This window comes from Corylus avellana, chromosome ca3, assembly GCF_901000735.1.
Source record: "Corylus avellana chromosome ca3, CavTom2PMs-1.0".
Classification (NCBI taxonomy): domain Eukaryota; kingdom Viridiplantae; phylum Streptophyta; class Magnoliopsida; order Fagales; family Betulaceae; genus Corylus; species Corylus avellana.
This window is the reverse complement of record NC_081543.1, coordinates 5,789,787-5,817,663: the sequence shown is the minus strand read 5'-3', so window position 1 is coordinate 5,817,663 and position 27,877 is coordinate 5,789,787. Positions and strand designations below refer to the sequence as shown.

The 27,877-nt window shown below is 35.2% G+C and overlaps 3 protein-coding genes across 4 annotated transcripts; all 3 read right to left on the bottom strand.

Moving 5' to 3' along the window:
- Nucleotides 1-465: 465 nt before the first annotated feature.
- LOC132176045 (uncharacterized) lies at nucleotides 466-1,430 on the bottom strand. The gene is made up of 2 exons (XM_059588157.1): nucleotides 1,194-1,430; nucleotides 466-1,088 (listed from the first exon to the last, which is right to left on the bottom strand). The coding sequence occupies exons 1-2, from the start codon at nucleotides 1,326-1,328 to the stop codon at nucleotides 843-845; spliced, it is 381 nt and encodes a 126-aa protein (XP_059444140.1). The 5' UTR covers nucleotides 1,329-1,430; the 3' UTR covers nucleotides 466-842.
- Nucleotides 1,431-5,851: 4,421 nt separating this feature from the next.
- LOC132176365 (uncharacterized) lies at nucleotides 5,852-9,076 on the bottom strand. Of its 2 annotated transcripts, XM_059588548.1 has the most exons (3): nucleotides 8,939-9,076; nucleotides 7,669-7,859; nucleotides 5,852-6,790 (listed from the first exon to the last, which is right to left on the bottom strand). In XM_059588548.1, exons 2-3 carry the CDS (start codon nucleotides 7,789-7,791, stop codon nucleotides 6,209-6,211), a joined length of 705 nt encoding a protein of 234 aa, XP_059444531.1. In that variant the 5' UTR covers nucleotides 7,792-7,859; nucleotides 8,939-9,076; the 3' UTR covers nucleotides 5,852-6,208. The 2 variants fall into 2 exon arrangements, with proteins under 2 accessions (XP_059444531.1, XP_059444532.1); XM_059588549.1 differs by lacking the exon at nucleotides 8,939-9,076 and having other exon boundaries at nucleotides 7,669-7,998.
- Nucleotides 9,077-11,175: 2,099 nt separating this feature from the next.
- On the bottom strand, nucleotides 11,176-15,354 carry LOC132173388 (probable LRR receptor-like serine/threonine-protein kinase At1g74360). The gene is made up of 2 exons (XM_059584884.1): nucleotides 15,124-15,354; nucleotides 11,176-14,568 (listed from the first exon to the last, which is right to left on the bottom strand). The coding sequence occupies exons 1-2, from the start codon at nucleotides 15,188-15,190 to the stop codon at nucleotides 11,333-11,335; spliced, it is 3,303 nt and encodes a 1,100-aa protein (XP_059440867.1). The 5' UTR covers nucleotides 15,191-15,354; the 3' UTR covers nucleotides 11,176-11,332.
- Nucleotides 15,355-27,877: the final 12,523 nt, after the last annotated feature.

Sequence of the window (27,877 nt, the reverse complement as noted above, 5' to 3'; positions counted from 1 at the left end):
TAGAGATATGAGAAAGAATGAAATTTATAATGAAAGAAGTCTAGCATGCATGTGCCTAAGTAAATAAATGCAGGGTTTTGAAACTATTTCAACCTAGAAAATAAGGCATAGCAAGGTGCTGGGATTAATGGGATGAAGAATAATGAGCAATCACTACGTCTGATTCATAACTACAGATTTGTCACGCTGAGTATACCTATAATTAATTAGATTGCTCAGATAGACTCAACTTGTGGCCACAGGTTGAGAACGTATCGGTCCTTCAAAATTACATAAAACCCTAATATTTTATTTAAATCGGATGGGTATATTTCTTATTTCTTTGAAAACGGTTTATATAGAATTTGTTGGGTTACTTTTACCCTTCGAAGATTTTCAATAAAAGTTATTTATCGTCTTTAACTTTTCCATGTAAGATCGAGTGAGTGCTTGATATACGATAACAGGTCTAAACAAACTCTCCCATTGGATTAAAGTATTGTGTTTATCTCCAGCTCAGACTGCACCATCATGGATCCGAACAAGGAGAATTTGAAATTTTATTTTATTTTTTTCTGGAGCAAGTACACTAAGATATTCATCAAGATCGTCTAGATAAAATTATTGTAATTAAAGAAACTTTAGACAACGAAATTAAGGAGGAATATAAAAATTCACTCCGATGATCCTAATTTATAACATGCATGCTCTCATACAAGGATATATATATAAAACAGTAAGCACTTTTTTTTTTTTTTTTTCCTCTCACAAATTAGACAAATACATTAAGAAAAAGAGAAACTTAAAAAACACCAAAGAGATGTAGAAGCCGGGTGCATGGGAGCTGAGAAGCTCCTGGATTGCTAGTTGAAAGTGGAAGTTTGTGTTTGATTAAGAATAGGGTATTTTCTTGCATTCTTGACTATTTTAGTCAACGCAGCTTGGCCAAGATCAAGGCCACAAACATCAGCAAGACGAACAAGATAGAGCAGAACATCAGAGAGCTCTTCTTCCAAATGCTCCTTATCATCAGAACTCCAGTTGGGTAATCCCCTTGCAACTTCTCCCTTCCACTGGAATATCTCTGACAGCTCTCCCACCTCTCCCACCTTCACAAATCAATGCAAATTAATTAATATATATGTTCATCACAAACACCCATCAAATGGCTAATTAATCATAATTATATGCATATATGTAGTTGATTGACTTACTAGTGCTAAGAGGAGATTTCTAGGACTGTGATATTGATCCCATCCTCTTACTTGAGCAAACTCAGCAAGCCTATCGCTGAGCTCTTTGAGAGAAACATCCTTTGATTTTCTTGAAGACCCATAAGAGTTCTCCATCAGTATGTTTCTTAATTTCTGTGATCAGTTAGGAGAAGAGAGCTCATGCATGTCCAGATTTAAAGACAAGAGGGGGGTGGGGAGAGAAAGATTTTGATTGGCTTCCTTTTTCTTTTTTCTTTTTTCCTTCTTTCTTTATTTCTTTTTGTGTTTAATTTTTTCGTTACCAAAATGCATTGTTGGTGTTGGGTATAGTGGAGAAGCACTCGAGTGTTTGCTCAGAAACAGTAATCATGTGAAGGATGGCAAAGATGTCCATGACTTGAAATCACTCACCCCCCACCTCCAATTTCTTTTCTAAGAATATATATAGGCACCATAATTGGGTTCCCATATATATATATATACAAAATATATACTTTAGCTGCAGAATCTAGCTCTGCTCCTGCTAGCCGCGAAGGGGGGGAATTTAGAAGCATTAGGAAGATTTTGCTTTTGTTTGTTTGTGGATATGGACAGACAAATAATGTTACTGGCTCTCTCCTTTATGCGTCCCGGAAATTGCTATTCCAATGTGGACAGCTTTCGACACGTGTTGTTATCAAATCCACCAGTAAATTACAAGCAAGATATGTTGTGGAGAGTTGTGCTTGTGACTAAGCATGTCTATCAGTATCAGCCAGCTATGTGATCTGCTTTGTTATCCTATCCACATCTCTTTGGAATCAAAGTTTATCCTCAAAATTGCTTTCTTTGATTTGATGTTTTGATGGACTGACTCAAATGAATTTGAGAGAACGCTCGTAATTTTTACTATCTAGGTTTTTTTTTTATCAGTTTTTAGTAAACACAGGCTATCATAGTTACGCTTAGATCCACTCTGATCGCCTCTTCCTACCTTTCTGAGGAGAGAAAAAATGAAGTTTATTATGACAAAATACAGTAGACAAGCTACATTTTGTAGACAAAAACGTGCATGGTGATTGAGAGCGCAACTTGCTTCTTATCCAATCCAATGCAAATTTAGTACTGTTGCTCAATTTTTATTTTTATTTTTGGAAAAATATTATGAGACATACTTTTTTTTGACATAGAATTATTCTTAACGAGGATGATTATGATGGTGATGCATGTGCTTGGTAATGGCATTAGTCCCAACGCACAGGAAACATTTGGGACACCAGGATGATAAAAGCAGGAGGATCTAAGATAAAGAAAGCACACCTCATTGTGGAATATTACATCATTTGAATTGACCATCTTTCTTTATCCCAAGATTAACTTAACTTAATTGGGGCAAGTAATTTTTTTCCCCTGCCCTAAGCAGTCATTAAAGTTTAAAGTGTACTTTCTCAAAAAATAAACCAATGGGGCCTCAACCAAATATTGTGTTGTGAAATTCTTCCCTTAATTAGACCCCAAATAACACCGCTCGGTGTCAAAGCGTAAACTCGAGCCAATATCGTATTCCTCTTGTGGTTTATCGCTCAGGTGGTTTTTCGCTCAATTGGGCTACATGGAGCAACCATCGAGTTTGCCACTTGGGTGGAGTACTAGAGTAGTGTTTACAAGTTGTCATTCTTGTTCGTTCACAAGATGCAGTTGTTCGTTGGTCGTTGTTGGTTGTATTGATGATCAATCCAACGTTGTTGTTGTCTGTGGTTGAGCCTTGCTAGTTGTATTGGTGATCAATCCAGTGTTGTTGTTGATTGCCCATTGTTGGTTATGGTTTAATGTTGTAGGTTGTATTAATGATAAATCCAATTTGTTTTTTGGTTGTATTAATCATCAATCCAATGTTATTGTTGATTGATCGTTGTTGGTTTTCGTTTGTTGGTTGCGTTGATGATCAATCCACTTTGTTGTTGGTTGCCTATTGTTGGATGTGGTTGACCGTTGTCGATTGTATTGTTCATCAATCAAACGTTGTTGTTGGTTGTTTGTTGTTGATAATATTGATCATCAATCAAGTGTAATTAGTTAGTTGGATTGATCATGGGATATGCGATCGTCGTTTGTTGTTGATCATATTGATCACTAGAATCATTATTGTTGTAGTTGGTTGTCGAGATAGGACTAGCCTTAGTGTTTTACAATGAGATTCAATTAACTCTCGATGTTTTCCCTCAAGATCCGATCGGCCTTGGTGTTTTGCAGTGAGCTCCGACCAGTTATTAATGTTTTTCAATGAAATTCGATTGGCCCTAGTTTTTTGCGGTGAGATCTGATTAACTGTTCTATATTTTCTGGCAAGTTTTCAACTAGCATTTAAGTTTTTGGTGAATTTTTGTTTGGTATTGAGTTTTTTTTTTTGTGGAATTCAGCTTGTTTAAATTTGGTTTAATGCATATTATTTTAAAATAATTGTCTCTGTATTGTGTGCTCTAAGCTGATTCAACTTGAGGGAAAGATTAGAGTATGTTGGGTGTATTTTCATTCAATTTTTTCTTTCAAACTCGTTTATATGTTATATGTGCTCCACCTTAAGGCAAAGTGTTAGGATAGTTTGTCAAGGCTTAGAGTACTTTGATAATTTAGTCATTGTAATATTTATCAACCTAGGTAATAAAGTATGTTAAGCTACATGATGGCTAACAAGCATCCACCTTCTCTTTAAACTTTTTATGTAAACTACAAGTTTAAATTCATTTATTAGTAAAAAGTAGTTTATGAGAAATCTTTTGACTTTCAAAACTCCTTTTTAAAACTCACACACATATATACACATAAATGATATCTTTGTCTATGCCTAGAAATGCACAGGAGGTACTTGGTGATCCAAAACGGAGGACAGCGATGCAAGAATAGATGAAAGCTCTGCGCAAAACAAGACATGAGATATTGTTAACTTACCTAATGGGAAGAAGGGTGTTGGATGCAAGTGAGTGTTCACTGTCAAGCATAAGGGCAGTAATTATGTGGAATGAAATAAGGCCAGACTTTTTGCAAAAGGTTTTACTCAAACCTATGAGGTTCATTATGTGGAAACATTTGCTCCAATAGCAAAGATGAACTCAATTAGAGTTCTTCTTTCTATAGCTGCGAACTTGGATTGTCCTCTACATCAATTTGATGTAAAAAATGCATTTCTTCATGGAGATATAGAAAGAGAAGTATCCATGGGAATTCCTCCTAAATTGGAAGATTCATCCCTAGTAGGAAAAGTGTGCAACTAAAGAAGGCTTTGTATGGCCTAAATCAATCTCCAAGAGCATGGTTTGAGCGTTCTTCCCGAACTATGCAGAAATTTGGTTACAAACAAAGTAAGGCTGATCATATACTTTTCATTAAACATTTTGCTCAAGGAAAGGTAACAACTTTGATAGCATATGTGGATGATATTGTCATAACAAGAAATGATGATGGGAAGATACAAAATTTAAAACACTCTCTTCCTAACAAGTTTGGAATAAACGACTTTGATTGTTTGGAATTCTCGGCATTGAGGTAGCAAGGTCAAAACATGGTATATTTATCTCCTAAAAATATATACATACTTGATCTTCTCAAGGAAACAAGATTGCTCAAATGCAAAGCCAGTAATACTATAGTAGATGTGAATATTAAACTGAGAGAAACTAGTAAGAGTCCTCTAGTAAATAAAGGCAAATATCTGCAATTAGTTGGCCGGTTGATTTATTTATCTCGCACATGTCTAGAAAACATTACATATGTTGCAAGTGTAGTGAGCCACCACTTCATGCATTCTTTACGATAACCTCATATGGAAGCAGTTTATCGCATCCTCTGCTTCTTAAAATACTCACCAGGTAAGGGAATTTTTTTTTTTTTTTCTCTCTCAACATGATCATTTGAAAACAGAAGCATATATAGATGCAAATTGGGCTGACTCAATTATGGATCAATGGTCCATGTCAAGGTATTGCACATTTACGGGAGGTAATTTGGAGGCAATTTGGTGTCATGGCATAGCAAGAAACAAGCAATGGTTGCCAAATTCAGTGCGAAGGCAGAATTTAGAGCCATGGCTCATAGAGTGTGTGAAACATTATTATTGAAGATAATCTTGAAAGAGCTTGGGTTTGAGTCCAATGATTCTATCCAATTGTACTGTGACAATCAGTATTGCTCGTAACCCAATCCAACATAACAGAACCAAGCATATTGAAATTGATCGATACTTTATTAAATAAAAACTTCGATAATGTATCATTTGCACTCCGTATATGAAGATGGGGAGAACAACTTGTGGGTATTAGGGTATACATGCACATGACCTCTTCTATTTTAACAATTTTTACTAATGGAGTTGTCTTTTTGTAAAGGAATGGCTGTAATTTGAGGTATCCAATTGCCACTTTTTGAAGTTTAGTGGTGCAAGTACAAAAATATTGGTAGTGCAGGGAGCCAACATGTACTTTCCCCTATTTTCTTACACATGAAAGGCATTTTGGAATAAAATGATCATTAAACCATGATGACACCAAAGATGCCATTTTCTTAGCTCTTCCGAGTAGTCTTCTAAAAATTGGTCCAAGAAGGCATTGCCACAATATTGAAAGCCATCATAGGTTGCAAATTATTTTGCTCATCTTTTGTCAAACTCTCTTTCTGTTGGATGATTAAGTAATAAAGAGTGATATTTGATCTCAAAACATACATAATAGCTCAGGATTAATTTTCTTTTTGTACCAGTAATGTCTAGATATGAGGAAAAGAAGAAACTTCTTTGTGCCTCCACTTTAAATAGTTAGTCTTTTTTTGTGAATTGTGTAAAATTGCAAGCTTTAATGAGACTTTGTTTGAGCAAAATTTTCAGGGAAAATAGAACAGGAGAAACTGCAGGAGTTGGAATCTGGAAAAGGTGGTGGAGAAATCCCAAACAAGCAGCAACTTGAGGGGCCAAAAGCATGGTTTCTCTGGTAGATGCTTTTTGGAAGGAAAAGAGGGACAAACAGAGGATTTTCTTAACAGATCAACTATTTGGCCCTCTTTTTCTGCTGAAAAGCTTGTAGCCGAAGGCCATGCTTGTGGCCTTCAAGATGTTGCTTGAAATTATATTCGCAAGGACACCAAAGTTTACACAATTTACACCACTTGGGCTGGTTTAGGATTTCTCCACCACCTTTTCCAGATTCCAACTCTTGCAGTTTCTCCCTGTGCCTTGCTCCTTGCAAATGTTGCTCTAACAAAGTCTCATTCATGCATGATATATTGCACAATTCACACCATTGCAGCTGGTTTGCTTTCTCTCCTCCATATTTCCTGATATGTTCCAACTCTTCTATCTTCCCCTTGTGTTTTCTTCCTTCTACGTGCTGCTTGAGACTAAAGGCACCTGAGCAATGCACTTGGCACACCTCACAAAATAAGTTATCTGCCTCATTTCCAAGTATGACAGTACCATGAAATGGTTGGGGCTGTTGAGGTGGCAGATATTGGAGGCAGGTAGTCGGCTCTTTTCGCTTTGCCCCCACAAGACTTGTGCTCAGAACTGGACTTGAACTTGGCCCAGCAGCTGGTGTTAGATTGGGGCTAGGAGTTGGATGTGAAGGTGGCACCTGATACAAACGATGATAGTAGTTCAGAAGAGTACAAATACAACTGAGCTGAAGAACTATGCTCAACCAATTCATCTACTGAAGAAATCCATCACACATAAAGCAAAAACATTGAAGAGAGGGAGAAGACAACTTCCAATAACTTCGAAGACCAATTCATCTGCAATGCAAAATCAGGGCATACGCAAACCAAATTCGAACCAACAAACTACTAATTAACCAGATCAAATCGTATAGAAATCAAAGATCTAGTAAGCAATTGTATAGCTAGGCACTGGAAATTAACTCCAACTCTCCGTTTAAAAGTTTTTTTTTTTTTTTTTGCAACAAAGAATCTTTGCTTACTATGTGATATGTGTCCTTTTTGGCTAGGACAGATCCATATAGTCACTCTTTAATATAGTCAATAAACATATGATAGCATTTAATAATCTGGGCCTTAACAAACAATATAAGTAACAGAGATATTAAAGATTTTTCCGAATGAACTTTTCAGCACAATGTTCATGCATTTTCTGAAAAAAGAAGAGGGGGTAGGAGGGGGGTTGAAAATTTTGGTTGACAGAGCAGTCAAGGGTTGTATATCAATTAAATCAATATAAGCCATATCTTCAACTAACTCCAATTACAACCTTGAATGCTATGCAAGTCATTTATGTCTTTGAATAGAAGTCAGTTTTCTAATAGGGAAAAAAGATATTCACAGTGAAAACCAGAAAAACTATTTGTTTTTACTTTAGGGTGCCTGAGAGAAAAGAGAAAACTAAAAAGACAATAGTTGATTCATCAGAGAAAAAAAAAAAAAAAAAAAAACAGGAGAAGAAAGAACATTGGTTGAGGAAAAGGAAAATAATCCAGCCATCCGTTTGAATCCTCACCTCCAAAGGCATAAGATCATTATCTAAGTTCAACTGCAACTTAGATAGTTTCCTCCTGTATGCTTCCTCTCTTTGGATCGCTAGCTCTAAAGACATAATATTATCTCTTCTCTCTTCAGCCATTTCAAATGTAGTTGTTCTCCACAACACGTTGCTTGCAATGTCTTTGTGATATACTCAGTCCTTATGCCCTATCAAGATGATTGGCCAAAGAGCAATTACATTGAGCATCATGTTAATCATAATGATTCAGGAATCTCCAACATGCATTGTTTGAAAAGCAAAGCAACAAAGGAGTGCCATAATTCTTAGATACAATGACTGAAAACAAAGCAACAGAAGTTTTAGACAATGAAACAGTACAGCAATCACGATACTTAAGACATTGCATTTCCATTGTTTATCACAAATTCAAAAAAAAATAAAAAAAATCCTTGAAGATCAATTTTTGATAAGAGATTTTATTCTGTCAAAAACAAATATTGATTTGATATCTACTCTTAATAGCTATAGAATAATCGAGTGCTAACTATTGATGCTAAAACTAAGGGAAAAATTCACTTTACTCCCCTAAGTTTCATAAGTTTTTCAATTTGAACCTCAAAGTTTAAAAATTGGCAATGTACCCCTAATGTTTCAAAAAATTTTAATTTAAACCTTCCGTTACTAATTTTCGTCAAATTAGACAGAAATCTATGAAATTACATAATTACCCTTAAGCCTTTTTTTTTTTTTTTAATTTTTAATTTCTGTTCAATTTAACAAAAATTAGCAATAGAAGGTTTAAATTGAAAATTTTTTAAACATTAAGAAAATACATTGCCAATTTTTAAACTTTAGAGTTCAAATTGAAAAACTCATAAAACTTTAAAATTTTCCCCTAAAACTAATGAAAATCAGAATGCAAGGGGAAAAGCAGACTAGGAAGCTAAATCAAGGCAAAAACTGAATAAAAGCCACTAAAAGGGCACCAATCAAACACAGCCCAGCCATTATTTCATCTAGAAAGTGTATATAATCGCATAAAGTCACCTCCTTTAACTGGAAAACGAATACCCACTTCACAAAAAATTGAGAAAGGAGAAAAGAAACTGGATGAGTCAGGATGACACATTGCCCACGCTGCTTCTAGGCAGGACTCGTAGAGATCTCATTAGAAAGCACAAATCAAACACAAGTCAACAATTACATCATTTTGCAAGTAAGATGAAGCTCATTTTACTGAGGAAAACTGGAAAGGAAAAAGGAAATGACAGCAGGAATTACATACCTTGATTTTATCTTTTATCTTTTATCTTTTTTATATTTTTGGTCAGTCTGAAGCTAAAAAATGGTTGAAAAGAAAAATTGCTCGAGAGAGATAGAAATAGAGACTGAGCAAGAGCGTGTGAGGGCAGGGAAAGGACTAGCAGACTTGGTGGAAGTTAGAAAGCTTTCAAAAGTAAAATGGGAAGTGCCTCTTTTTGGCTTTTAATATTCGAAAAGAGGAAATTACAAAAAATAAAAATTAAAAGGATAAATACTTTATTATTACATGCGTTTGTACATTTTTTATTTTTCTCACATTCAAATCCTGTTATAAATGATACTTGATTTATGAGAAAAGACAAACTTAATACTTTCGTTAGATTCATTTGCACGTGTCATCATATAGAACTGCCACATGTCTTAAAAAATAATAAAAAAAAAAATTGAAAATTTATGGGGGTGGCCGGCGACCCCCATCAATTTTCAATTTTTTTTTAGGTTTAGTTTTTTTATTATTTTTAATTATTATTTTTTTAATATTTTTTGAGGACACATAGTTTGGGTTAACGGAACCTAACAGAAGTACTAAGTTTGTATTTTCTCTTAAGTCAAGTACCATTTATGATATGATTTGAACTCGATGTAAGAAAAAGTAAAAATGTGTAAATCCAGGTACTAATAAAGTGTTTAAGTTTTAACCCAAAATAAAATACAAAGGAACAGAATCATCCTTAAAAAAGTTTGGAAGCCCTCCTTCATTTGCAACTTAGCAAGCAAGCAATGCAAAACAGGCACAACCTCTCTATTTGGTCTAAAAGATTTTGTTCGTCTGTTGTCTTTCTCCTCACTCTTTCTACATTATTTTTTTGTGAAAGTTAAATGCTCTTCATTCTATCTTTTGGGTATTTGTATTTTGATTGGTAAATAAGATTGTTTTTCTTCTAGCATTTGTTAATGTATACGTGTCACTATGTGTTGCCATCAAAAAGGTCTAGGCGGTTTGACGTGTTTGGGCAGTTGGAACTAACAAGAAAAAGGTGTTATCTTTCTCTGTTCATCAAGCAAAGATTTGAGATTGCATTTTGATAGGTGATCGAGTGAAAAATTGAAATATATTAAGAAAAAAAAAAAAAACTATTGTCGCTAAGTCTAGCACCGAAGCTGAATAACGCTCTATGACCTCTGCTTCGGCCAAACTTACATTGCTTAGTTTTTTGCTACGTGATATTTGGGATTACTTTGGCTAGGTCACCTACATTGTATTGTGATAATTTGAGCTCTCTTTACCTTAGTGTCTATCCAGTTTTTCATGGTCGCTCTAAGCATATTGCGGTGGACCATCACTATGTTCATGAGAAGGTTGCTCTTGATGCACTTGTGACCCAATTTTCTCTTCTTCAAATCAATTGGCTGATATCTTCACCAAGAGTGATGATAGAGAGAACACACGCCCGTGTTTTTTAATATTTTTTAATATTAAAATAATATATTTTAATATTATAATTAAAAAATATATATTAAAAAATATTAAAAAACACGGGCGTGATGCATGCCCGTGTTCTCTCTATCATCACTCCTTCACCAAACCCATACTCCGAGAGTCTTTCACTACATTATCTATCAAACTAGGCTTTACTACTCAGCCTAGTTTGAGGGGGAGTAGTAAGACTAGCAATCACACCATGCCAATAAAAGAATTAAAGAGAGAGTCAAAATCAAGAGCATTGCACAAATCATGGGACATGACCATTACCTATTTCCTTGTTTTTTTTTTTTTTTTTTGACATGTCCGCACAAGAGGGGGGAGAGAGATTCGAACTAGTGACCTCCACTTCATTAAGTGTAGTCCCAGTCGATTGAGCTACCTCTCGGGGACTATTTCCTTGTTTTATACTCTCATGTATAGCATATCTCCTAGCCGTTACAACGTATATCCTAAAATCTCTCTCTTGTAATCAATGCATTTATGTATAAATATAACTCATTATCCTCACTACAATGTTTCTTTCAAATATTCTATTTGTTTAACCTACTAGTTGTGACAGATCTAGATCCCATACAATTTTTAAAAAATTGTAAATTCTCAAATTTTGGAAATTCACACAATTTCTTGCATCAAATGGCAAATCCTACCTATTAAAAAGATAACATGTTACTGAAACAACTAAAAAGAATTTTCCTTTCAAAAGTAAAAAATCTAAGTTCAAATGAAGATTCTTATGACTGGTATTTATCCTTGAGGAATTGCATAACAAAAAAAATAAAAAAACAAAAACCTTCTTCAACTAATGAATGATGTGTACAAGAAGAATTACAGTAGTCAAAATTTGTTGAGTATTTATGTGTGTAATTAAACTGTGTATAGCACCCTAGAATTATGGACATTTTTTTTTTTTTTTTTTCTGGAAACCTAAAATCACGGGGGAGGAGAAAAGGAGCCATAATTGAAGTCTCCCCTTGTGGTGGATATCATAATCAGCATAGCTAGCACCTCCTTCATGTTTGGTCTACGCTGCGGAGACTCCGCCGTGCACTTCACCCCAATCCGAAGCAGCTCACTCATCTCCTCCGCCCCCTCCGCCAGCCCAGACCCCAGAAGCACAACCGGTATGGCTGATCGACTCAATCCGTGCCGCCCAATTCCCATTACCCGTCTACCCCATTCCACAAGACACTCTTCCCCTCCGTCCACCGCCCGCCGCCCCGTTGCCAGCTCCATCGCCAGCACCCCAAAACTGTACACGTCGCCTTTCGTGGTTGCATGCCATGTTTGCCCGTATTCCGGCGCAACATAGCCGATTGTCCCGGCCACCACTGTGCTGACATGGCTATCCCCTGCATCAACAACTCTGGCAAGACCGAAATCCGTGACTCGTGCTTTCCCTTCCTTATCGAGCAGCACATTGCTGGCCTTCACATCCCGGTGCACGATAGCAGGGAAGCATTCGTGGTGTAAGAACAACAACGCCCGCGCTACGTCGATTGCCACATCAATTCGACGCCGCCATGTCAGATTCATCCTGTCGGTTATAAGATCCTCCAAGCTTCCGCCCTCCATGTATTCGTAAACCAGAATTTTCTGTGAGCCATCCAGGCACCACCCATAAAGCGTTACAAGGTTTGGATGCGGCCAACCGAACCCATTTCCGCTCAGAACCTCCATTTCTGCTCGGAATTCTCTTTCTCCCTCTATTCCTTCTCTTTGAAGCCTTTTTACAGCCACCTCTTTGGCATCAGGCAATACTCCTCTGTACACTGTGCCGAATCCCCCCTTCCCAATAATCCTCTCCTCCGAAAAGTTGCCGGTAGCTTTTAAAATGTCGGCATGTGTGAAAGCTGTTTTGTCCAGACGGATTACCTTAACGGTATCTGACAACCATGGTGACGAACAGCTAGAACTCGATGCAAAATCATGCGGGCTTTTTGTTTCCTCTAAAAGATATCCCGGTGATTCTGATGGGCTTTTTATCAATGAGTAGATTATGATTGACAAAAACCCACATATCAAGAAAGCTAGAATCACAGCCAGGAACGCCAAGAATGCAGCCAATTTTGTAGGTCTTTTGGGCTTCCGATCTGTTCTCTTAGGGGAATCATCTGTAGAGTTGTCAATGAACTTTGGAAGATGCAACAGGGGATCGCCGATATAGGAATCCTTCTCAAACGTTGCAAATTGCCCAGTTGCTGGAATTGTGCCAGAGATAAATGGGTTGTATGAGATATTGAACTTGCTCAGCTCAGTTAAGCGGTCCAAGCTCGCCGGGAACGTGTCGGAAAAGTTGTTCCAAGACAAATCCAGATTCTGCAAGCATTTAATATCACCGATTTCCTTGGGAATTTCACCGGAGAACTTGTTCCTGGAGATGTTGAGGACTACAAGCGGCATCTGTCCAATCTGAGGAGGGAGTTTCCCGTAGAAATCATTGATACCCAGATGCAACATAGTGAAATTCTGCATCTTGCCAATATCTGAAGGGAGCTCGCCGGAAAGTCGATTCCCGCTTAGTTGAAGATAACCGGATATTTGAAAGGTCCGGACCGATGAACCGGCTACACACATTGGGAAAAGACCATATCCTTGAAGTAACCGATCCCATATGCTTCTGCAACTCTTCCTTGTGAGGATTGTATACACAAAACTGAAAGGAGGGTAGTCTGCTGGAATCCACCTCCTCATCGCCAAACACTCCCCTGAGCCGGCGATAATCCGGCTACTTTGCCGGATATTAGACTGAAAAGTAGCCGTGGCATTTCTACCAATATTCGTCAATTCAGGTGGGATTTTCCCTGAGAGCTGGTTGTTGGCAAGATTTAACCACAACAAGCTTGTGCAATTTCCCAACTCCAGAGGAATTCCACCCGTTAAAGAATTGTTTGCAAGCATCAACCACAAGAGCGAGCTCAATTTACCAAGGGTGGCCGGTATTGATCCATTAAGCCTGTTGAAAGAGAGGTCAAGGGCTTGCAGGCGGGAGAAGTTTCCATACTCTGATGGTATATTTCCAGAAAATTGATTGTAAGCAAGAATCAAGAAGTTCAAACTTGGCATTTCAGAGACTTCAATCGGTAGTGAACCTGAAAAATTGTTGTAGCTCAGGTCTAATCTTAAAACGTTAGGCAGCTTGAGAATTCCTGACGATTTTATCCCACCAGTGTATGAATTCCCATGCAATACAAGAAACTTAATCTGCGTGAAATTCCCAAAAATCTTTTGTATATCTCCTCCAAAATTGTTCTTGCTCAAATCCAAGAAGGTCAAGTTGTTCAAGTTCAGAAGCGAATCAGGGATGACATTGGAAAAGTTGTTGCTCCCCAAGTACAAAGCTTCAAGGCTCGAAATTGATCCAATCTCGGCTGGAATTTCCCCAGTAAAATTGTTCCCCGCCAGATTCAAAATAACCAGATTTCGACACTTTGATACTTCCTCCGGAACCCCACCGATGAAGATATTTTCCGACAGGTCTAAAATTTGCAAACTACAGTTTTCAGTGAACATGTCCGACGAAACAGGCCCTGTGAGATAGTTTTCCGAGACAGAAAAATCTAGCAGCCTCGCAAAACCATTCCACAGCTGCCCAGTGAAGTTGTTTGAGCTCAAATCCAAGTACTGCAAATTCAAGCAATCATCGAAGCTACCACTAATCCCACCAGTGAAATTATTCGCCGATATATTCACAACAACCAATTTGTCACAAATTGCCGGGAAGATCAACTGTAGCTCCCCACAAAACCTGTTGACAGACAAGTCAAGCGTCTTCAGGTTCTTCAATCCATTCAAGTTCAGCTCGCCTTCAAGGATGTTATGTGACAGATTGAGATGCACAAGATTCCGGCACCGGCTCAAGTCCTCCGGGATCAATCCGCCGATAGTGTTCTTGGAGAGGTCGAGGTGTGAGAGCTCGGAAAGCAGCGAGAAGTTTCCGAACATCTCGCCGGCGATTTGGCTGCTCGGGAGTTCGATGCGGGTGACCCTTGCAGTCGCATTGTTTGAACTGCATGTTATTCCCGGCCAATCGCAGGGGCTTTTCGAGATCTGCTCGTTCCAGTGGGAGTATCCTCCTTGATTAACGCGATTGGTTTCTTCGAGAAATGATTTCAGTTTTAGCAGGACTTGTCTGTCTGCGTCCAGAGAATCTCCGGCGACAAGCACACCTGTAAAATCAAATAATTAATTTAGAACCCAAAACATATTTATGAAATAGAATCGTCCTCGAACAACGCAAACATGTTTCGTTCTTGTAAACAAGAATCATTCTTCGGTCCCAATGATCGGTTGTTGTTCAACCGGAAAACAAATCCAGAAATTTCAGTCAACACCCATTCGACGAAAAATCAGAATAAAAAATAAAACCACTCACATAAATTCAAACCAAAATCCCCAAACAAACAAACACTCAAAAGAAAATAAACCCAAAAACTCCCATCCAGCACTCTTCCTTGATCACCCACCCATAAAACAAAACTCTGAAATATGGACCAGAAATAAGGGACGGTGGCGCGAACGCCAACTACGGCGATAAAAGAAACGACAACGTTTGAGTTAAAAATAGTTTTTACTACAGCAATATAAGCCGGATCCCTGTTTAATAAAACCTTTAAAAAAAAAAAAAAAAAAAACAGAGGCAACTGATCGAAGCTATAGATATACATGAATTTCCCGACAAGAAAATGATAAAAAGAAAAACAGAAAAGTTTGTGGATTCTTACATGATATCAAGATTAAGAAAATGATTAACGCAGCAACGGAGCTTGAGTCGGTTTCCTCGTCTGACATGCTACTTCTAATATCTTCTTCTTCTTCTTCTTCTTCTAGAGTTGTTTTAATTCATGGAATCGTAATATATGGGGATGTTGAACGTAGTGGCATGTCGTTGAAGTTGCAGCGCCTGCAGAGAGAGACCAAACCAGACACGCAACAAATGCTTCTCAGTTTTCTTCCCTTTGCTTTTAATATTAGCCCGAATGTTTTTTATTAGGGGGAAAAAGAAAAGTATTTAGAAGCAAAATCAATGGAAATTACAGGCCGCCCATGTTGACTGTACCCCGGTTTGGGGGTTTGACCCGGGACTCTTTTGGTCTTTGATAGTTGCTAGAAATTATCTGTTCGTGTTTGTGCTTTGAATTTCAACAAAACCAAAGCTCTAACGTCAAGAAAATGCAAAATATAGTCAACGCTATGTCGGTTGGTAAGTTTCCTCTTCTTGTTCTTTTTCTTTTCTTTTCTTTTGTGAATCCAAAAGAGGAAAATACCATGAAAGGATTAAGAGAATGAAGAGCAAATTCTTGTCCAGGTGGCCAGGTGTTATTTTGATTAGTTCATTGTTAAAATGAGATCAAAAGATTTACATTCGACTTAGCGATTTAGAAAAATATTTTGGTGAATGTTGTTCGCTCACTAATTTAATGCTTTGTTTTTCAAAAGACGCTACTCATGGTTACGCCCGAAACTACTTAGGACATCGCTAATTTAATGATTTGTTTTTCAAAAGTGCCTACTCATAATCACGACCAGGTAGTACTTGTTAGCGGGGAAGTTTGAGGAGGTGCTTTTCTTTTACTAAATTTATTGCTTTATTTTTAAAAGTGGCTACTCATGGTCACGCTCAGGAAGGGTCTAAACAGCGGGAACTATAAGACCAAATGAGTCATAACTTAACTCAGTTCTACTAGCACATTAGTAGTTTTTAAGGCGGCTAATACTAATTACACTTATGTGAGTGATTCTCTATTGCAGAAAGTTTAACCCACGTCCTAATACATACCCAACTTCATAGACATTTTCTTGAGACTACTGAACTACCACCACAGATAGTAATAAAGCATTTTTTTAATCTGACGTAAGCATTTTGGATAAGCGTATAGATAAATTTAAAATAATTAATTAAAATGAAGAGCACCTGATGTGCCGAATTTGAATAGACACTCATGGTTTAAGAATTTTGCAACCACTCACTTTTTTTTTTTCTTTTTCTTTTTTCTTTTGGGTTTTTGGCGTTGTACGTCCAATATTTGAATATAAAACCTATCTCAATCTCTCTCCAATCCATTCCAATTCTGCCAAAATCAGGATCTCCTACCGCCCATCGAATGGTGAAAGAGAAATCAACGCTTTCTGTTCCACTCTTATTTTAAAATCCAAGTTTGGAGAAGTAAAAGACAAATGTATTACAATCCAACAGCAGCCTTGTGTCATCTATAGGGATTTAATAAATGTCGGTATGTCAACAGTAATTCTAAATACACAGCTCTCATTTTATCTCCATATTATTGGAGATGTAAATGTGTCCATTAGCTTTTGAATTTTTCTTTTTCTTTTAGTAAAGACCGATCCAAGGCCTGATGAACACTGTAACGTTAACCTGATAATATAAAAGTGAGATGAAAAACGAGTATGCAGGATTACTCGTATGCCAATCTTCAAATCAAAGAAAAATAGAGCAATTTTCCACGGAAATCAACAAAGATAAAGAAAGAGGGGGGTAAAAAAGAGAAGGAACAGGATAACTCTTGCACATCAAGGCACCAAGGTGGTGAACGTGGGTCTCAATTAGGACCTTTTGAGACCTCCTATATTACAAGTATGCTTTAAAGATAGTAGTAAAAAAATTGTTTATGATAAGGACCCTATAACAAACCAATGCCTAGCTTTCAGGTTTTTTGCCCAACAAACTTTAGAAAAGTTGGATCTGCCTATCTATCGTAGATAGAGCACATTTGATTGTCTCTAATATATGATTTTTCTATCCTAATTCAAGAGGATGATAAAGGCTGTTTTGGCTGCTTTAGTCAAGATTTAGGGCCGACTTTTTTGTTTAGGCGAATTAGGCAGTCGTTTAAGGGTTCTAGTAGAATAAGCTTCCCAAACAGTAGTAGTATAATTAAGGTCACTTCTATAAAACAAATGTTTAAGGCCCCAATTATTGTGAAAATGTTAATCAATGCTCTCTAATTAAAACCTTAATTATGGTTTTTTTAATTAAAAAAAATACTAATTAAAATATGGAAAAAATTCAATGCCCAATATATTAAGACTTTGGAAAAAAAGATAGAAAGCCACGTTCATGATGCACAACACCATTTACCACCTTCTGATCATCTATGTTCCATGTATGGTGAATCACATTCAAAAGACGTAGGGCTCGAGCGTCAGAGCAAGGATCGTGCACACAAGCAGCTACGCCCGCGCGCATAAGAATCAGGCTCAAGTGCACATGCGCTCGAGTGCAACATCAGTGGGATCGATCGCAGAAGTATGATCGAGCGCAACTCCTTGGGATTGAGCGCACCCGTGGTGCCCAGATACGGCCAGACTTCTCATTCCACAGAGGATTAGGTTTCCAAAGTCTTAGCTGCATTAAAAGTCATACCTCCGATTTTACTAGGTTTACTAGGGTTTCTAGGTCTCTCCTAAGCCTATAAATAGACCTCAAAGCCTCACAATTTAATATACAATTCCATAGAAGAGAATTTGGAGCTACTTCCAAGAGTCGTTTTCGGTTTATTCTTTTCCTTTTTTTTTGTAAGTTTATTTTATTATGTCTAGCTAAATACTTTTGTTATGAGCTAAATTGAAGCCCTAATCATGTCTTTTTAGGATTTTAATATTAGAGCCTTTGTGACAATCATATTTTGGTATATTTCAATTGATTATTTTCTGGTTAATTGAATTCCTCATATGAATGTACATGATCATCATATGCACGTGTTTGGATCTGTTCATTAAGTCAATTTAGATGACCGAATCTTGAGCTTAATAAAGTAACAAAAGAATCTGATCATAGGTTCTTGAATTTATCACATGGGGAACCGGGAGTAGATACTATACCTTAGGATTCATGTGATTGTGGATTTCCATAGATTTATGCTTTCTTAAAAAACAATTTAGTAGATACCATGCTAAATCCTTTAAGAAATAAAATAATTAGAGTAGATACTGTGTCTAATTCGTTGCTTAGGAAAATCAATAACTTAAAGAGTAGATACCATGTCCTTAGGTGGACAAGCATTAAACATACCAGTATGATTGGAACATTGGCATATTGTTATCTTAATTAGTCTAATTAGTAGTTGATGTCAAAACCTTAGCCTTTTTCATTATCTGTATGTCTTTCAACATTGCAAATCTTCGTGGGAATGATTTCGTACTTGCATCTTATACTATCGTTCTGATCTTGTGCACTAGCGAGTAAAACGTAGCAAATATTCTCTTATTAATTTGGATAGGTATTTGTTACAATAGTCACTCATTATGGTACTACTCTCGCATAAGATTTCTTAACTGTAGAGTTCTAACATAGGATTATGATAATCACGGCTTTAAAACGCGTTGTTATCATGAAGAATGTAAGTATATATATAAGTACATCTCCATCTTCATACTTAGGTAATGTGAAACACCACAACGTTTGTCATGGCGGTCACCAACTAGACAGTTGCATTCAACAATTGCGTTACATCCCAATTCACATCCTGCCTTGGTTGCGGAAGCGAATGCGAAATTTATTTTAGTTAACTTTAATTAGGAAAATGCTTCAGAATTTCTTTAAAAATTCTTGTGCTAACAAACATGAAGGTTCCATTATCATGTCACTTCACATGTGACCTCACTTGACATTCATATTTCACGTGCTATATCATATTTTTATTAACATTTTGTTGAATTTGTTTAATTGTATGGTATAACTCAATTGCTGTGGTTTCCCTTTTGTAATGATTTTTGTCTAAGAATTACTGAGGCCATGATCATTATGCTTTTCACTTACTACAATTCATTTTGAAAATAATAACTTTTGTAGAGTAATCTACATTATTTAGGTTTAGAAGAGCACGTTTTTCTCATGAATTCTTGAATACACAGAAAGGAACGACAAAGAAGAAAAACTCTTTTTTATTTTGCTGTCAATATGTTCATCATTTCAAACGTTACACAAATCCAACACTCATTCATTAATTAGTCTTACATCCATCATGTCTTTTAAAGTTAACAACTTTTGACACTTCTCACGAATTCGACATAAATTTATCATGAAATTAAAGAGTTATAGTTGGCGAGTCTGACTCGTTCAATTAAATAAATCGGGTTAGAGTTACCTATATAATCTTACATCCATACCTTAACACTCAACATAATGGATGACAATTTTTACATAACCTACAAACCCGACAAACCCAATACCAAATTAGACGGTTAGAGTTGAGAGGTTTAACCTGTTTAATTAAATAGGTCAAGTTAAAGTTGACCTATATAGTCTTATATCCATACCTTAACATAACCAAAACTCAACACGCGAACTCGAATTGCCGCTCCTAAATTGCCCCCAAGATTATTCTCATGATAAAGATCTTTAGGGACAACTTTAAAATCCTCCCTTTTCGACACAACTATAGTTTCTTTGAAAAGTATGATGCTCATAATCTACCAATAAGAATCTTGCCTTCAACCAGAGTTTATTTCTCTTTGCTTGTAACACACAGAAGCCTTCTTTTTCAACTTGTATTATTTCTCACTCTCACACTTTCAATTACACATCTTTTAACATAACACTAAAAATCACTATTCAATAGATATCCATTCAAAATTTAATAATAACTTTTAAAGTCACGTTAAATAATGTGCACTTAATAATCTGAGAGTGAGAGTGTGTGTAGCATTTTTTTAAAAAAAATTTCATATATATATAAACTAAATGGTATGGTAGATTTTTTTTTTTTTTTGAGTTGGTAGAAAAATTCTTGACCGTGAGTGAAAAGATTCTCAACCACCAAATGCTCACCAATGGGCTCAAAATGTCATTGTTAATGAAAACGGACCATTCAATATAATATGCATATTTGTCCATATATGGCTTATAATAAGTACATGGTGCTTATTAAAAAACAAAAACAAAAATTTATAAAGCACCAAACAAATCAACGCAAAGTTCATTGAGAAAAAGACATGAACGATTCCTTTCGTGTCAATTGTGTATCTTTCTCTATGGGTAATTGGTCAAAGGAAAGGGAAATGTTTTCATCCAAAGAGTTGTTGGGGCTCCTCCTTTTCCTTGTTTATCGTCTAAGACACGATAAAGGAATATCTATCTGAGTCTCCATCCCGAGGAGCCTCATCAAATGGCTTTTTGTATATCTAGGGGGCAAACTCATAAAGATCTAAAGATCTAAAGCAATTTTGGTGCTTTGATTGTTAGTAATTCATATAGCAAATTAATGTAAAAGATTCTCTATGAGATCTGCTGACCCAGATACGTGATTAGACTGTTCAAAACTTATTTGGACAGGTGGGTCCATTATATAAATTTACTAATGCTATAAGTAGGACTTTTTTCCCTCTTTTATATTTAGAAAAATTGTAGAATTAGCTCTTGTGGTTTGCCTGATTTGCAATTAGCTTCTTGTAGTATCAAAATTAATTCAGATGTCCCTAAGATATGTCAAAATAATAATTTACTCTCTACAGTCAAAATTTGTTCGCTAACTTAACAGATTATATTAGTGTGATACCTGCTCTATTTAAGTCAGTGTCACACTTTTAAAATTTGTTAAGTCAATAAATGAAATTTGTCTGTAGGGAGTAAATTATTTTTTTTGGTATATTTTAAGGGCTTCTGAATTCATTTTGATACCACAATAAACTAATTGCAAATCAGGTAAACCATATGTACTGATTTTGCATTTTTTCCTTTATATTCCCAAATTTAATATAATCAATTACAAATTTAATTATGGTTTTAAAAATCACATCACATTTGGAGATAAGATGAATACAAACACCCTACTTATAGTGTTACTCATATGGATTTTTTCACCGTAATTGTCTAAATTACTAGAGATCTCAATTCAAATCGAGCAAGACCAAGGTTGTTTAGGATTTTGCATACGACCAAGTTTTTTAATGGTTCAGATTTAATTTTACTCTCCTTCATTTCTTATGGCGCACTTAAGCGGAACTGGATTTGCTTATGCGCACGTGTCATCCATCAAATCTTGTTCTTGGATATGGCTTCACGGCAAAGGTAGACATGCTATCATCCGTGACTGTGAGGGCTGTCACCCTCAATTGTAGTAATCAAAGTTTAACAAAAATCAAAGTCAAAAAGGAGGGCTTATTGGGGGATCTACGTATGTCAACTGTAGTTTGATTTGGTTTTGAGGGTGATATAGTTACGTACATACAGTTGGGCTGTTGTTATCGCTCCTCCTACCACCATGAATCAACAAAACTAATCTACCTAATCTCTCCATTATATTAAGAGGCTGTAGACTAAATGAAACCTTCTAGAGAAGACACTCAAATTCAAAACATGTTAGATAAACTTTATTACAAAAATCTTTTAGAGCATTGGTTCAATGGTCCTAAAAATTTTTTTTTTAAAAATGATCAGGTATATACTCAGACGTAAGTTCAAATTCCGCAATGAAAATAATCTATCTGTGTGATTAGTGTTTTCATCAATGTTCTGAAGGAATTAGATCAGACTATAACTCAATTGAGCTTGAGAAAATACATGCGGTTTCCACTGTCTAGAGGCAACCCAAGTAGAGTAGACACCCTAATCGCCACTTCTATCTTTTTAATTAGGAAGGCATCGCCACTTGTGTTGGTGGTTTAGTGGTCTCAAAGCAATCTCCATGTGGTTCGGCATGCACTGAGGAACAAATTCAAAACTCGAAATGGAAATGGAAATCACTCACTCATGATTAGTGTTATTCACATTGAGTCTCACTGATGCCCCATTGGCACTAGGTCAGGCTATGGCTCAATTGGTCTTAAGAAACCTCTTGCGATTCTTTGTCGTCTAGGCCCATAGCCATAGGCTCCCTTTTGAACAACTCTCAACAGATAGACGCTACCAGGGGCACACCCAAGTAGAGTAACAACAGTTGCTCCCTCCCTCCTACCCTTTTTAATTAGAAACAAAATAAATAAATAAGGTTAATCAAATTTTGTTAAATTACCATTTTTTTCCGTAAGCTTAAACTTTTAGAATAAATAGTGATTTAACATGGTATTAAAGTCAAAGATCCTGGGATCAAACATTGACTCCGTCAATTCACCTCCATTTAAATTAGATATTTCACGTGTTGGAGCTCACCTATTAAAACGAAATTTGAGTTCACGCGTGAGAGAGAGTATTAAAGTAATGATTAAGTAATTAAATTTACATATTCCCATCAGGTTAAACTTTTGGGATCATATGCAGAACTATTTGCTAACATAATTAAGTTAGAAATTGAGTCATTTTCTAATTTCTAACTTTCATGATAGAGAACCAAGTATATTCTCACGTGTGCTAGGAGTGGACAGACACACAAATAAATTCAAGACATGATAAATGAATTCATTAACATGCATGCATGAATGGATGCCATGCATGGATATATCCAATATATTTCGTATATATATTCCCTTGTAGCAGTCACATCGACGAGATAGGTTAATATTCATCAAAAAAGAATAATATTTTGTTTCTTTAGTTTTACCTCTTTTTTTTTTTTCTTTTTTTTTTTTTCTTTTTTTTTTCATTCCAATCATGATCTACTTAAGGTTATTCCTGTTTGGAAATCAATTTTATGTAGAACTTGCAAGTTTTCTTGTTATTTTCTTGGATGCTTGATGCCTCAATGGGTAACACTCATTACATTTGACACCATCAATCACAATAATATTTTATAACTAAATCATAGCATAATTTGTAATAGAAAAATTGTACCATTAGCTTACATGTTGCTGTAACAATGCAATGTGACACTACCACGTCAACCATTAAAAAAAAAATTGTACGCTCAAAGTGCACCGCCCTAGTGCCGATAGAGGTAGTTATGAGATGTTGGCACTACTCTTGAGTGAGGTCTGGTCCGCTACTACAAATTTCTTTTGTATTGATGTGACACTACCATGTCAATGCATTAGGCCAATTCGTACGTATAGCATTAATTCTTTGTAACATTCTGATCTTTATTACTTAGCTGTCTATTGCTATACTCTTTGTAACATTCTAATCTTTACTACTTAGCTGTCTATTATGCATGATTCAGGACATTTGGAACAATATCTTTAGCTGAGGCTGAAGTGCAGCTAGTCTAGTGTAATAAACAAAAAGAAACAAACAAAATTGTTTAATCAAAAGATTATGAGCACGCCTGCAACCAATCACTTTCAATAATTGTTAATTTAATCATTAATATAAGAAATATGAATCAATTCCAATAAAAAAAAAATTGAGAATTTAAACAAATAAATTTGAATAAAAGAACAACAAAATAGATCTAAACAAGACAACATAGATTAATGCATTTCACACGCTCATCATAGATGGTGTCTCACTTATTAGTATTTAATTAGAAACAGAAATGAAAATGCACATCATCTTCAAGATTGGGTCTACAACAGGAGTCCATTGTAGGGTTTCTATAATATCAGGAGTTTCAAAATATGACTGAAATAACAGGATTTTTTACAATGATTTTCATTTTACAGTTAAGATTTTGTTTTGTTTTATTTAACAGTGTACATGATACCACGTCATTTGAAAAATTATAATGCCACGTCATTTTAAATATTGACCATAAGTTGATGTGACAACATATTCACCACGTACGTAACAGATTTAATCATTTAATGGTGCACGAACATCCATAAATGCGTGACAACATATTTACCACATGGCGTTGTGTACATCATTTAATCTGTAAAATAAAATCTTGATTATAAAATACTTCCTATTCATTTCAAAGTACCTAACCGGATTGTAACATCAAAACCGTGCCCTCATTGAGCCGTAGCCCATTTTTAATCTTAATAGATTTATCATGTAAATAAGATATATTTGGTGTTATTCTCCTCCATATTTTTTGTTATTTCTTTTAAATTCATCATTAATTTTGTGGCACCCACATGTTGTTAAACTAATGATTAAGTGATTAAATTTACCTCTTTCTATTAGCTTAAACTTTTTGGATAATTAGTAATTTAACTTGGTATTAGAGTAAAAGGTCATGGGATCGAACCTTGACTCTGTTAAATCACCCCTCATTTAAATTAAATATTTTACGTGTTGAGCCTCACTTATTAAAAGAGAATTTGAACTCACACGTGAAAGAGAGTGTTAAATAAATGATTAAGTGATTGTCCGACAAATTCAAATAGTGAATTTATTTTATCTTTTATAAATGTTGTCATTTTGTATGACAACAAACATATACCTAAATAAATTGTCTCTTTCCGATCCCTAAAGAGATCATTTGTCATTTTTATTCTACCTCTTTAGTAACGCCAAGGGCCAATTGGCCAAAAAATATACTACACATCGGCCAATGGGTCCCATTCTTGGACTTGGCTTGATGCCAAAAAATCAAACCATGTCACCGCTCGTGCGGTGCGGCCGTCACCCTCAAACGTACGACACTTGATTGTCAACTTTCTTGCAATAATTATATGTTTAATTAGCATATATTGGAGATGTTGTCTTCATCTTATTGTATTGATTCAATTTACCTAAAATAAATACTATCAATTTTTTTTTATTTTTTTATATTAATAAAAATTATGGTAATAAGCCTTTAAATTAGTAGGTTGTGGTGCTTCATAAACTTTCAAGAAAAAAAAAAGGTCAAAACACATAATAATTTTAGTTAGAAACATGGAAAATATATATATCTGATTATTTCGTAGGAGAACTTTTTTTCTCTGGGCTTCGTTTGTTTTTGCTTAAAATAATTTTTAGAAAATAATTTTCATATTTTCTAGTGTTTAACAAATAATAATAATAATAAAATTAAACAAGCTTGTTTAATTTTCGTAAAATGGTTTTTATTTTTTTAAATCATAAATTACTTTTTGAGTTTGAGCTTCTCCTTCTTAAATCAACGAAATTCATTAGACTTCTGCCAGACCACTGTCGGAGGTTGCCAAATATTTTTAACCGTCACTCATTTTTCGTACGAGCCAAACACCAAAAAATATTTTTTCTAAAAAATAATTTCGTTGAGAATGCAGGAGTAGTCTAGTGTATTCTACCTTAACTAACTGAACACACAATAATAATAAAATTTAATGGACTAATTTTATTTATATATAGGGTGAAATACGATCGATCTTCCTTGCAGGCTCAATAATTTATTTTTTTTTTTTTGGAAGTGGCATGTCCAATAATTAGCACAACCCATTATGGCCAAAAACAGAAAGTAAATGACTAGGCTAATCCACATAATAATAAATAAATCCAACATAAACGATAAGCATTTGAAGGTGAGCCATTTGTCTATCAATACAATACATTATACATATGAAAATAATTTCATCATAATTCTTAATTTGCCGGCCAATAATAAGAAAGAATATATTGCATGCGTTTGACTGAGAAGGTCAACGAAACTATGAAGATGCCAAATCCATCATCCATCATCCATCCCATTCTTTGCTCATGATTATATAAATCCAAATCCCTCTTTGACTAGACAAATTAACAAAATTGAACGATAACCAACAACATACAAGACAAAGTTATATATCTTTTAATCTCTACTTGAATCTCACCTCACCAACTCTTATCTCTTGCCAAGCATGGCTGCGCGGAGAAATATTTTCAACGAAATTATTTTGTAGAAAAAATATTTTTCAATGTTTAGTTTGTACATAAAATGAGCGATGATGAAAAATGATTATTGACTTTCGATAATTTTTGGCGGTGTTATGGAAGAGGTTTGTTCGACGTCTGAAGGAAGTTCGGTGGTTTGAGAATGAGAAACTCAAACTCGAAAAATGGTTTACGAAATTTGACATAAACAATTTTTCGAAACTAAAGAAATTTTTTTTTTTTTTTTTGTCGAACCGAAAATATTTTCGATTGGACTATTATTTTCGGTCGCCCCAAATATTGAAAAATACATAAAATATTTTCCAAAAAATATTTCACACCGAAAAAAACAAAGCCCTAGTTATATTGAATTATTAATTAAATGATTAAATTTATTACTGGTTTAAGTTTTTGAGACAATTTAATGATTTCACATGGTTTTAGAACAAAAGTACTCTTGAATTCCAACTAACATTGACTTCACAGTTTTATCTCCATGTTAATAATATTAGACGTGTTCGGCCTTAGTTGTTGATTAGAATTTGTACCCATGCATGAGGAAATGTGTTAAAGTATTAAACTTATTATTTCATCTACCTTAATAACAAGTAACATAGCTAATTGGTCACATAGGACTAGCTATTAGGTATATTCATTTTGGCCGGAGCTTAATGGTCAAAGCCAAGTTAGAAAAGCGATAAACCAAAGAGTAATCTTATATATTACACTTTTATTTTATTAGATTGACATAACGGTGCTTGTGGGCGTCTAAATTTTTTTTTTTTTTTATGTAATAAAATAGAGGTGAAATTGAAGGTAGAAAGTGATGGTTACCCTAACCCTAAGGCTTAAACCAAAACCAGAAGCTTGGGATTGTGGCCCATTGTAATCAAACCCTGATTAGGGCCGACGTGATTCACATGATTAGATTTGGTGGCGTCCCTCATTGAATTGTCTTAGTCAAATTGCATGTACGACCTTCTAACGTTCTAATTCCTACCCACGTGCACCAATTTACAAGAATATCATGCTCCCTCCTTTTTTCTCTTCTTGCCTGCGGACCATTTTGGTCTTCCTAATGATTTCTCAATTCCCACCAATGGAATGCATTTATGTGATGACTGAGGACCAAAATAATTTAATATGTCATGAGTGCAAAATAAAGAAATTTAGTAAATATATTTGCATGTTCATTAGCTTAAATGTTTAAATATGTATATTAATGCACGAATTCCTTAAGTGATTCTCTCCCTAACATAATCTCTTATGTAATAATCACCATAAAATGCATCCATGCTGATTTATTCACGCATTGATTGTCGGAACGCAATTTTTTGAAATAGGATCCTCTTTATTTTAAATAAAATTGATAGTATCTAGTACGTTGGTGTTTTTTAGAGGGATAAAATTGTATTTTTTTTTTTTTTGACAATTTTACCCCTCAAAAATATATTAACTGGATAATCTCTATTTCATTTGAAATAGAGAGGATCTTTTATTGAGATAATTAAAGCATAAATGAAATGGTAAGTCTAATTTTGATAGAGGTGATCAAATCTAATTTTAGGACTATATATATATGCAAAATCATATATAATTATTTTAACACTTAGGGCATGTTTGAGATTGCTTTTGAGGGGTCTAAAAGTGCTTTTAATACTCAAAAAGCCAATTTGAAGATAAAAGTATTTGTTTAGTAAAAAAATTAAAGTGCTTTTAAGGGTCCAACAAGCCTAAAAATGACCAAAAAAACACTTTTGGTAAAAGTTTAAAAATAAAACTTTTGCCCAAAAGCTTTTTTTGACTTAAAATCTCTATTTGTTAAACGCAATCCCAAACAGGCTCTTAGTTTATTTCGATGAAAAATGTTTTCATAAATGAAATCA

Excerpts from the sequence above, each read along its gene's own strand:
- LOC132176045 (XM_059588157.1), bottom strand. The coding sequence starts at position 1,328 with ATGGAGAACTCTTATGGGTCTTCAAGAAAATCAAAGGATGTTTCTCTC. Across the intron at positions 1,089-1,193 it reads GAAATCTCCTCTTAGCACTA|GTGGGAGAGGTGGGAGAGCT; the intron begins GTAAGTCAATCA and ends TGATTTGTGAAG.
- LOC132176365 (XM_059588548.1), bottom strand. The coding sequence starts at position 7,791 with ATGGCTGAAGAGAGAAGAGATAATATTATGTCTTTAGAGCTAGCGATC. Across the intron at positions 6,791-7,668 it reads ATGATCTTATGCCTTTGGAG|GTGCCACCTTCACATCCAAC; the intron begins GTGAGGATTCAA and ends CGTTTGTATCAG.
- LOC132173388 (XM_059584884.1), bottom strand. The coding sequence starts at position 15,190 with ATGTCAGACGAGGAAACCGACTCAAGCTCCGTTGCTGCGTTAATCATT. Across the intron at positions 14,569-15,123 it reads TTTCTTAATCTTGATATCAT|GTGTGCTTGTCGCCGGAGAT; the intron begins GTAAGAATCCAC and ends TTGATTTTACAG.